At 36.7% G+C, this 11,474-nt stretch overlaps 1 protein-coding gene and 1 long non-coding RNA gene across 3 annotated transcripts; one reads left to right on the forward strand and one right to left on the reverse strand.

Moving 5' to 3' along the window:
• Positions 1 to 4,584: 4,584 nt before the first annotated feature.
• Positions 4,585 to 5,197, reverse strand: LOC104093261 (uncharacterized). The gene is made up of 2 exons (XR_011409199.1): positions 4,886 to 5,197; positions 4,585 to 4,817 (listed from the first exon to the last, which is right to left on the reverse strand). It is a non-coding gene; the product is annotated as an uncharacterized lncRNA (long non-coding RNA).
• Positions 5,198 to 6,615: 1,418 nt separating this feature from the next.
• On the forward strand, positions 6,616 to 10,155 carry LOC138893416 (potassium transporter 26-like). Of its 2 annotated transcripts, XM_070177820.1 has the most exons (7): positions 6,617 to 7,041; positions 7,447 to 7,924; positions 8,027 to 8,077; positions 8,186 to 8,446; positions 8,555 to 8,607; positions 8,691 to 9,060; positions 9,247 to 10,155. In XM_070177820.1, the coding sequence occupies exons 1-7, from the start codon at positions 6,844 to 6,846 to the stop codon at positions 10,053 to 10,055; spliced, it is 2,220 nt and encodes a 739-aa protein (XP_070033921.1). In that variant the 5' UTR covers positions 6,617 to 6,843; the 3' UTR covers positions 10,056 to 10,155. The 2 variants fall into 2 exon arrangements, with proteins under 2 accessions (XP_070033922.1, XP_070033921.1); XM_070177821.1 differs by lacking the exon at positions 8,027 to 8,077 and having other exon boundaries at positions 6,616 to 7,041.
• Positions 10,156 to 11,474: the final 1,319 nt, after the last annotated feature.

An 11,474-nucleotide genomic window follows, 5' to 3' on the forward strand; every position in this document is an offset into this window, starting at 1 on the left:
TTTTGGATATTACTGTTGAAATACTCTTTGAAATATTAATATTTTGATGATGTAATTTGGTATACTTGTGTTTTATATAAGGTAAAATACATAAGTTGCCACCTAACCTATGGCCCAAGTCCCCCTTACACACTTTCTGCGGACGATAATCATATTACACACGCAACCTTTCTAAAGTGTATCTAGTACACAGCTCTTTTGACCAGGTCCCGTAAAAAGTTCCTCCATGTATTTCACACATTTGACTTTAGTTTATAAACTTGACCCACTTATTTTTAACCCCTTATATTATATTAACCAATCCGAACATACCCGACCCATCTGTTAAAAAGGGTTAAACCTAATTTACCCCAAGTTAACTCTCATTTCTCCATACATCTCTAAGAAGCGCTAGTGAAGGCGATTCCGGTGACTATCTCAAGCGAGGCTTTCATCTTGTATGGGAGGTGGATTTATGTGATTTTAGGTTAGTAATTTTCTTCTCCTTGCATTGCCCGTTTATTTTAGTAGTGGGTGGATTGAACCTAGGAGTTTTTCGAGATTTCTTCTATTTGCTTTAGGGTTTTCAGACTTTTTAAAAGGAAAATCTTTTGTCATTGTCGATATTACTGTAAAGTTGTCGTGTTGTTGCCTTTACAAAGAGTTTTATATAAAAAGATTTACTTTGTGTTTGCAAATCGTGTGCAAAGTTAGGGTTTAAGTGATTATTGTAATAGCATTGCTTTGAACAATGTGATATGCTCTTGTCTTTGTCTCCACTTTTGTAATCTGTATTTCTTTATTTTCATTTGTTGCATGTGGCAGTCGATTTATTTGTCCCCTTGTTTGTTTGCAGAAAAATATCTTTAAAATTAATTACACTCAAGTGGTACCATGATTGGGTCTTAGTTTCTGGTAACTTTGCTCGTTATGTGGGGGGTAGATTAGATGTAGATGTGGATTTACTGTCTTTTATTGAACTGATGAACTACACTTAGTTATATGAATTTAAGAATGTGGTTGAGTTGTATATTTATCCAATGGATAGGACAGATAAATTGGTAAATATTCTCACAGATAAGGATATATTAGACATTTGTAATGAATTGGAAGATGGGTATACCTTAAATATTTATGTGACTCATGATGTCCCTTTAAATATTGTTGACATAAATGAGGCTAGTAAAGGAGTTGGTGGGAGTGATAGTGGAGCTTTTAAGAGCACATTAATCTTAGAAGAAGAAGATAGTGAACTTGAACCTGCACCTGCCCCTGCTCCTGCACCTTCAAGAAAATAAGAGAGTGATGTAGATAGTGAATGAGATGATGATGAGGGTGAGGATGACAATGAGAATGATTAACACTTTGATAATCCTGATAGTGATAAGAGTGATGGAGTAGTCTTACATGTTCCTGATAATAATGATTATGGATCTGATGTTCATGAAAAATTTGCAAAGTGTAGGGATGAGCTGAGGAAATATAGGAGGAAAAGGAGTTAAAGGCCAAAAGATAGGGGGTGATATTAACCTAGGTGATGCAGGAGTTGATATTAGTTTTGATGAATTAAGAACTGGTAGCAAGCAAAATAGGTACACAGGCTTAGTAGGGACAGATGAGCCTTATTTTGGGTCTTCTGATGCTGAAAGCTTTCCTTCAGATGCTGAAGATGAATTTTATGAAGAACATAAGGAGAAAATTATTGTTAAAAGGAGGAAAAAAGCCCTGATATTTGATTCAACTGTCAAGAAAATAACCCGGGAGTTGGGGCTAATTTTTGAGAGTGTTGATAATTTTAAGTTGGTTGTTACTAAGTATGCAAGTTCAAATTGAAAAGTATATTAATGAACATGGTAGGGTGAGGGTAAAATGCATGCACCCAAAATGTCCATGGCTATTGGCTGCAAGCAAAGATGGCAGATCCAACAATTTTAAGGTAATAAAGTATTGTCTTATCCACAAGTGTTACAGAACAAACAAAAACAAGCTCTGCAACTCGAGATACCTTGCAAAGCATTACAGGGATAAGATTGTGTCTCAACCAAATATGAAAGTTTGGGAGCTGAAGAAACTCATTAAGGATGAACTGGACATGTGTGTTGGTAGATCTACTGTCTATAGAGCTAGAGCAAAAATTCTGAAGGAGATATTAAGTGATGTGCATGTTGAGTTCAAGAGACTCTATAATTATAGAGATATTCTGTTACAGACAAATCCAGGTACAACTTGTGTTGTGAAGGTAGAAGATCAAGGTGAAGACAAGATTGTCTTCAATTCATTTTATGTGTGCTTCTATGCTATGAAAAAAGGATGGTCTTAAGGTTGCAGAAAAATAATTGGCCTTGATGGATGCTTTTTGAAAGGCATTTGTAAGGTTCAACTGCTTGTAGCAGTTTCAAAGGATGGCAACAATCAGATGTTCCCTATTGCTTGGGCCATTATAGAGTGTGAGAATAGTTTCACTTGGACATGGTTTCTGAAATGTGTGACTCATGACTTAGAGCTTCAAGATGGAAGGGATCTCACTATCATGTCTAATATGTAAAAGGTGTTTTCATTACTGTCAATATTTAATTTTTCTTATTTCTATTTCTGTTGGTAACTAATATATTCTTCTTATGTTACAGGGATTGCTTAAAGCTGTATCAGAAGTGTTGCCTGAAAGTGAACATAGGTGGTGTGCCAGACATATATTAGCAAACTAGTCCAAATATTGGAGAGGATTAGAAAGGAGAAACAACTTCTGGAGGTGTGCTAGAGCATCATGTGTGACAGAATTGAATTTTTACCTGGACATCTTGAATATGCTTGGGAATGGGATATCTGAGAGTCTCTTGAGGTATAACAAGGAAACCTGGTGTAGAGCATACTTCAACTGTAACAGAAAATGTTATATAATTGATAATAATATGTGCGAGACCTTTAATGCTTGGATACTTGCTGCTAGACACAAGACAATCATTACTTGCAGCTAGACACAAGACAATCATCACAATGTTTGAGACAATCAGAGTGAAGATGGTGGAGAGAATAGGAAAGTTGAGGGAGTTTGCAGATACATGGATATGTGATATATCCCCAATTGCTATGAAAGTGTACCAGGATAACATGGCCCAGTCTATGAGGTGTACAATCAAATAGAATGGTGAATATAGCTATGAGGTTGAGGATACCTCATTAAGAGTGGTATTGAAGCACTGTGTGAATATGCAAACTCAGACTTGTACCTGCAGGTCATGGATGCTGAAGGGTATCCCTTGTGCTCATGCAATTGCTGTTATGCACTTCAAGAACATTGAGCCAATTAACTACATATCTCACTGGTACCACAAATCCACTTATCTGAAGGCATATTCAACATTTATCCAGCATGTGCCAAACATGCAGATGTGGCAAATATCTACCAATCCACTAATTGAACCCCCACCAATTAAAAAGATGCCTGGCAGACCAAAGAAGAAGAGAAGAAACTGAACATCCTAAGTCTGGAAAGCTTTCAAGAAGGGGTATGGAGATGACATGTTCAAACTGTGGTGGCTATGGATACAACAAAAGGAGCTTCCCCAAGAAATCAAGGCTTGCAGATTTTACTCCTGCAAATGCTTCTTATAGAGAATGATGTGGAGGAAGAGGAAGTGGCAGAAGAATAGGAACAAGAACAACTGCTCCTAGAGCTTCAACTTCAACTACTTCTGCCCCTGCTACTGCTGGCAGAGGAAGAGGAACTGGTAGAGGTAGAAGAAGTAATACACCCTCAGCTTCAATTACTTCTTCCCCTGGAATAGGAAGAGGGACTGGTTGAGGTAGTGGAAGAGGAACTAGAAGTTCTGGGTTTGGACTGTTTCAATCAAACAGTGGGTTCATAAGTTTTTCTGTAAGTACTTCAAACTTAACTTTATGTCTTGTTTCGTTTAACTACTTTACTAAATATTTTCTATTTTGACAGTCTGGTGGTGAAAAGAGGTCCTCAGCAGATATTCATGAATGTGCCTACAAGCCAATAAGTGGAGTAAAATGGAATGGTAGACCAGCCATTACTAGAAGACAACTTGAAAGAACTGTTGCATCCCATTCCAGAACTGCTGCATCACATTCCAATCTAAGTCAAGCAAGTTCATCATCCCAGCCATCCAAGAACAACTATATGTAGTTGTGTATTGAATGTTGTTATTGTGACTGTTAAGTTATTTTGGAACTGTTGTTAGGTTATTTTGGAACTGCTGTTAAGTGGTGTATTCAATGTTGTTATTTTGTTAAGGCAGGCTGTTGTTATTTTGGTATGCTGTTAAGATGTCAACCTATATTTTTGTTAAGGCGGGCTGCTATTAGGTGACTGTAATGAACACCTTTACTCTATGATGATATGTGTTTTAAATTAAAAATTTCTGTGCAGATTCATCTCTTTAGTGTTACTACTTTAGTATTTCAGCATTTGAGCTGTATTTCAGGCAGAAATTTCAGCCACTATTTAACTGTGTAAGCAGTGTATTATCTGCATTTTCAGCTCACATAGCAACAACCACAAACCAAACAACATTAACAGTTACAAAATTTTTTATTCTTTTCTAACAAAGGGATACAAAATCCACCAAAAAGCTTCATTCATTTTCTTACATTATATAGCAATCTTTAGAACTACCAAACACAATCAACTTCAATACAATTACAATTAAAATCAGCACACACAATCTCCTCCAATTTTTTTGATTCCTATTTTCCTTCAATAATGCATCAAATGCCCTCTTCTTCTTAAGCAGCCCAAATATCATAATTTTCAAGTGTTCTGGAGTTGGAGGATCAAACCACACAAAGAAATTACATGCCGAGCAACTGTCCCTCTGAAAATTGAAGAGAAAAAATTATTAAGGAATATAAAATTGATTATAAAAGTACAATTGATATTTACCTCATAAAATGGACATCTGTAAAATTGACGACCAGGATTATCAACACTCAATGGCTGTATCACCACAGCTTTTTCACCATAATAACAAATTTTTCTCAGATTATGCATTTCCCCTAACCCTAAAGTTGAAACCTAGAAATTGAACCCTAATATCGAAAAAGAGAAGGAAGAAGTAGAAGAAGATTGTAATATTGGCAACAAAAAAACACATAAGAAAATGTCAAGAAGAAGAAATTTTCTGCAACTTCGAGCTTTCAAGGAGGAAGATGAAGGTGAATACGGGTCCAATTTGAGAAGAAATGAGTTGAGGGCCCTTTTATTTGCTTAAAAATGGCCGTTGGGATTTGTTTCTCGCCGTTGATTTAAGTAAGAAATTGTCTGTTTCTACTGTCCATGCGCTTCTACCGTTTTGCGTTACACGCGCTTAGACCTGGTCAAAGGAGGTATGTACTAGATACACTTTAGAAAGATTGCGTGTGTAATATTATTATCGTCCATAGAAAGTGTGTAAGGGGGATTTGGACCATAGGTCAGGTGGCAACTTATGTAATTTGCCTTTATATAATGAATATTTTGCTTATTTAATCTTCTATATTGGGTTAAAATTATTATGAAGTGTTATGGAAGTTTCAATGCATCACATTCAATAAAAAGGATTGTACATGTGAAAAAAATAAATTGTGAACATTATGGAATTGCAATACTGCAATTTTAACATATTGGGGCTTAAATTAGTCAATTACAATTTTTTATGCAACTTCGGCGATTCGGAATAAGCAACACAAAAAACCGTATTAATCAGATTATAATATGGTGGTTTTCTAATGTTATTACGGCGATTTTGTTGGAACAGCCATAATATAATTTTGGCGGACGGGATTGTGGCGCTTTCAAAAGCCGCCGTTGATGTGTATTACGGCGGTTCAGGACCACCATTATATGTAAAAATAACCGCCATAAGAACTTAGTTTTCTTGTAGTGCTCTCACTTGCCACTTTCGGTAATACCTACGTCTTCCATGTACAGTCTACAGATGTGTGTGTACTTACACAAACACACATTGACACTCTAGTATATATCGTGTACTAGACTCTCACGTGCTTGGTTAATTTTACTGTCAAAAATAACATAAACATAGCAAACATTCTATACAAGTTCATATGCTCTTTTGTTCATTTATCAAGCTTAACTTTTCAATAAGAGGATTTAGTATAGTTCGACTAGTTTTTGTTGTCATCAACTTCCTCTTTTATCCATGCTCGTACTTTACTCTCCAAAATTTTTAGCTTGATTTATACCCAAGGGTGTGATCGTCAATGAAGTCGGGAGAACCATGAGGTCTCAGGTTCAAATCCTATCGGAGACAAAAACTAGTAGGTGATTTCTTCTCATAGGTCTAATCCTTGGTGGAGAGAGTTACCGACATTTATGCTGGTAGAAGGTAGCATATACGAATAAGTCAAGATACGTGCAAGCGCTGGACTTGACACCACCATCATTAGAAAATTAAGCTTGATTTACTTAACTAGATAAGGTTCATCCCAGCAAAGCAACAACAGAGATAGGATCTCTAGAAGTTTCTGGTTATATGTAAGTGTGTATCAACAGCCATTCCTTTAATTTATATAGAGGAAAATGAAATGGATTATGTCAACAAGATAAAGTTCAAAAAAATTACGGTTCATATCCCAGTTTGCAAATTATAAGGGGGATGACGAAATGAATTTGTATGCAACTAAGTGGAGCTACTGCTAAAGCATATACGATGATGTCTTTATTTACCTGCTCCGTCTCCTGCAACTTGTGGTTTTAAATTTAGCAGCACTAGATATACTCTTTATTTTATTTTGAGGATCAATGAAGGATCAACCAAACAGGACAGTGTCAGCTTGAGGTTTTTAATATAGTATGATATAAGAATGAAGCAACTTCTAAACTATACTGTCTGCATTTAAATCATGGAGGATGCAAAAAGCAACAATTCCAGCGAAAAGAAGTATGATGTTGAAAATGGAAGCATTATTGGAGATAGCAATCGTGTTGAATTTTGTAACAACAGCAGCAGGAGAATTGTACCAGAACCAGTAGTGGCAGCTTCCATGGAAACAAACATGAATATTAATCAGACTTACCAGCTTCCCTTAACCAAAGCTAAGGTAATCTTTACTGTTTCATCTTCAATCTTCCAACAAATCACACCAAAGAATCTGGTCAATGAAGTAAGTAAAAACCATGTGTGACTAAGGTTGCAATCCTAGTAAAGATAATAAATGCTAGGATGAATTATACAATACCTATGTTGGTAGGAGGTACGAGGTATCTAGTGGAATAATCAATAAGTGCACAAGCTGCCCCAGACACCACTATTATAAAAATAATATATATCGATATATTCCAAAAGAAATCTCCACCAGTATAAAGTTCAAGGAATTGCAACTTGAAAGCAACAGAATCTAATACCTTTATTTTTATGTTACTACGTTATGCAAAGTTAGACAGAACTCTACTTAAGACTTGAAACTCATTCATGAGCAAACTGAGATTTTGATTATTTTTCTCAGAAATATCCAGCTGTGCAGACATTTCTGTTGGCTTACCAATCTCTTGGGGTTGTATATGGAGACCTAGGAACTTCTCCGGTCAACGTCTTTTCCTCTACTCGCTTGACAAATCTAACTGAAGATGATCTACTCGGAACATTCAGCCTAATCTTTTGGACTTTAACGTTGCTCGTGTTAGTCAAATATGTCTTCATCGTCCTCCATGCTAATGATCATGGAGAAGGCGGTACTTTTGCTCTCTATTCATATCTTTGTCGCCATATCAATCTTCGAAGCAAACTTACTTTCCACAGCGTTCGGATGGAGTCTGATGAGGGTATGGCACATTACAGCCAGGCCGAGAGTGGAAGTCCTCTGTGTTCAAAAACTAAGAAGTTCCTGGAGAGAAGTTCTGCAGCTCAAAATTTTCTGACTTTTGTTGTTTTGCTTGGAACTTGTATGGTCATTGGTGATGGAGCTCTCACTCCTGCTACTTGTGGTAACATTCTGCCTTTCTTTTTGTCTCCAAGTTATATTTCCTTTCTCTGCCTCATGTGCATACACTTGCTATATCAATGTTCCTTTCTACTATATATATCAGTTCTCTCAGCCCTCCAAGGAATTCAATCTCTCTCTCCCAAGATAACACAAGGTAAAATCGATATCATTTTAAGAAGACAGTTCTATCGCAAGTTCATAATATTTCCTTCCATTTACTCACCTAATTGCAAGGTTTAACGGTAAGTTCTATTGGCTGCAGATCATGTGGTTTTCATGTCTCTGATTATGCTAATTGCCCTTTTCACTTTTCAACGTTGTGGAACAAGCAAAGTTAGCTTCTGCTTCACTCCAATAATGTTATTGTGGTTTGCTACCAATGTTTCAGTCGGTATCTACAATATTTCCAAGTACTATCCATCCGTTCTTAAAGCTCTTTCTCCACACTATATTGTGAAATTTGTTTCAAGAAATGGAAAGACAGCTTGGAATCTTCTCGGTGCAGTATTTCTAAGCATTACAGGTTTAACTTTGTAACTCCTTTGAGGAAAAACAAAAATATATAAAAGCATTTGAAATAAAAGAAAGGAGAAGTTCATTTCCAACATGCATGTTTTAAACTGATATGCAGGAGCAGAAGCCATGTTTGCTGATTTAGGTCATTTCAATAAAAGAGCAATTCAGGTAATTAAGGAACAAATTAATTAAGAACTCTAAAATCTTATCATTACGAATGTTAATCTGATTGATGGCAATGAGTCTTGCAGTTGGCGTTTTCTTTTGTGGTTTATCCATCCCTAGTTCTCAGCTATGCTGGTGAAACAGCTTATCTGGTGAGGTATCCAGAAAACATCAACAACGCCTATTACAGTTCCCTACCAAAATCTGTATACTGGCCGATGTTTGTAATCTCGACCCTAGCTGCCATAGTTGCTAGCCAGTCCATGATATCAGCAACTTTTTCCATTGTAAAGCAATCACTTGCTCTTGGATGTTTCCCTCGAGTGAACATTATACATACTTCATCCAAGCATGAAGGACAAATCTATTCCCCAGAAATAAACTACATCCTCATGATTCTTTGTGTTACTCTCGTTCTTGGATTTAAAGGTGGTGTCGAACTAGCAAATGCCTATGGTAAGCATTTTATGGTCGAATTTTCAATACTATCTTCAGGTTAGTTAATAACCAATGATAGGTAACTTTCTATAGCAAGCATGGATTGATACAAATGGTAAATAATAACTAGATTATTAGTACAAAAAATCTTTTATGCTATCAGTCCGAATAATATGTTACTAACTTTTCCTACTTCAAATACAGGGGTGGTGGTAATTTGGGTCATGATCATAACTACATTCTTGACAACATTGGTGATGCTACTCATATGGAAGACAAATATCATTCTCATTTTGGGATTTTTCTTTCCCTATACAATAATTGAAGGTTGTTTCATGACATCGTTACTCAATAAAATACCACAAGGAGGCTGGGTACCATTTGCTATTTCTGCTTTCTTCTTGACCATCATGTTATCTTGGACATATGGAAGGAGTAAGAAAAATGAGTACGAAGCAGATAGAAAGATGAGTTTACCTGAGCTGAACCAAATGCTATCAAGCTATAGAGCGCCAGGAATTTGCTTCTTTTTCACCCATCTCGTCAATGGCATTCCACCCATTATCCGGCACTATATTCAGCACACAAATTCTGTTCGACAAGTCATGGTAATTGTCACTGTTACAACTCTTCCCGTTAAAACTGTCCTGCTAGAGGAACGTTTCAATGTGGGGAAGCTGGGATCAGTTGATGGGGTCTATCGGTGTTTGATTCAGTTTGGATATAAGGATTCTCAGAGCATGGAAGGAGATGACTTTGTTACTTTGATGATCACAAAACTCCAAGACCAAGCTGAGTCTACTACCGAAAAACAAAAGATAGATGCAGCTGCTGACAGAGGAACAGTTTTTGTGTTAGGAAGAACCATTCTCAAAGCAAATAAAGGTTGGTTTGCCCGCTTCACTATAGACTACTTGTACAGGTTTCTTCAGAATAATAGCAGGGCAGCCTTTTCCATGCTTCAAATTCCACCCGAGAAAACACTTCAAGTTGGTATGCTTTATGAAATCTAAAAACCTGGAAAAATAATGTAATAAATCCGTATTGCTGTAATAAACAATTAAATTATTAAACTTTTTGAAATATATAAACAAAAACAGAAAGTTAGTAACACTTGTTTAAAGAAATAAATTCTGGAAAAACAGTGTAGCAATAAATCGAGCCCATTTAATACACAGTGTGTCGTTAAAGAAATTATTCCCCTCAAGTACCCGAGGTGCTGGAATATATCCTCCCAGGATAGAACGATTTAACTCACCGGAATGTTGGTACCAAAACGCCGGTGAACAGCGAGCCACTCGAAGGCTGTAAACACGCTGGAATTTTTGTGCAGAAGAAGAAGAAGAAGAAGATCAGAAAATTTCGTAAGGAAAGATTCTTGGATTCAAACTCTATTTATAGAGTTGCTGGCATTGTTTCTTAAAAGGTTTGCAACCTTTCAGAAACAGCCATGGCTGTTGGAATAGGGTTGTTTGAAATATTGCGGAAAAATAAATTTAAAATAATCCGAAAAAGAAAACGGGCCTGACCGGACCGGGTCGCGGGTCATGGGTTATTCCGGATTGAATTTTTCGTTAATTATTTAATTAATTAATTAAATAATCCGAAGTCGAAGCCGAGCCGAGCGACGACGACGACGGCGCGAGGCTTGCCTTCTTCTTAACTGTTTAAGAGCTAGAAGAAGAGCAATTATATATATACCCATCAAAAGCCTTTTCTTCCACCAATATGGGACAATGACCCTTTGCCAAGGAGGGAAATTCAAATATTTCATTTTTTCTCAATTTCTCATTCACCCTCTTTAAGCTACATAAGCTTAAAATCCCAACAATCCCCCACATGAATGGGGAATGGCTATAAAATAAAGGAATGCACGGATGCGTGTATATTTTACATGCAAGAATTAATTGCATCTGGATAAGTAGGTTCCCTTTGAACTTTCCGTAGTGAACTTATATCGGATATACTCGGTCAATCGGTAGATTTGATATCTTTGAACCGTCGAGCTTTGTTGTATACCTAGACAACATAAGTCACACAATCAATCCTTAACCGTCTATGATTCTCACGGTTGTATTCGTTTCAGCCATGAACACCGCATAGTTTCATGAGTGCTTAGAAAATGGGCCTTTACTTTCATTCCCCTTGAAGCGGCTTACACTTCACACTCACATAAGTAATTTCTAAATGTGTAATCCTATAGACACACTATCTGGTCATATCCTGCGAGACTTAGCAAATCATTAAAAAACCTTTAAGCTTTGTTGACATATCAAAAAGCCTTAATGCTTTACCTCGATTTCTGAACATACATTGTCTTCATCGAGAGAATGAGTTGAGTTATTTGATAATTTTGAACCGTCATTCATAACTTTGTTTGATCTCTTTGAACCTAGCTCGTGGGATCTCCAGTCTGCTAGGTAGAGTTACCG

Source organism: Nicotiana tomentosiformis, chromosome 6 (assembly GCF_000390325.3).
Source record: "Nicotiana tomentosiformis chromosome 6, ASM39032v3, whole genome shotgun sequence".
NCBI lineage: Eukaryota > Viridiplantae > Streptophyta > Magnoliopsida > Solanales > Solanaceae > Nicotiana > Nicotiana tomentosiformis.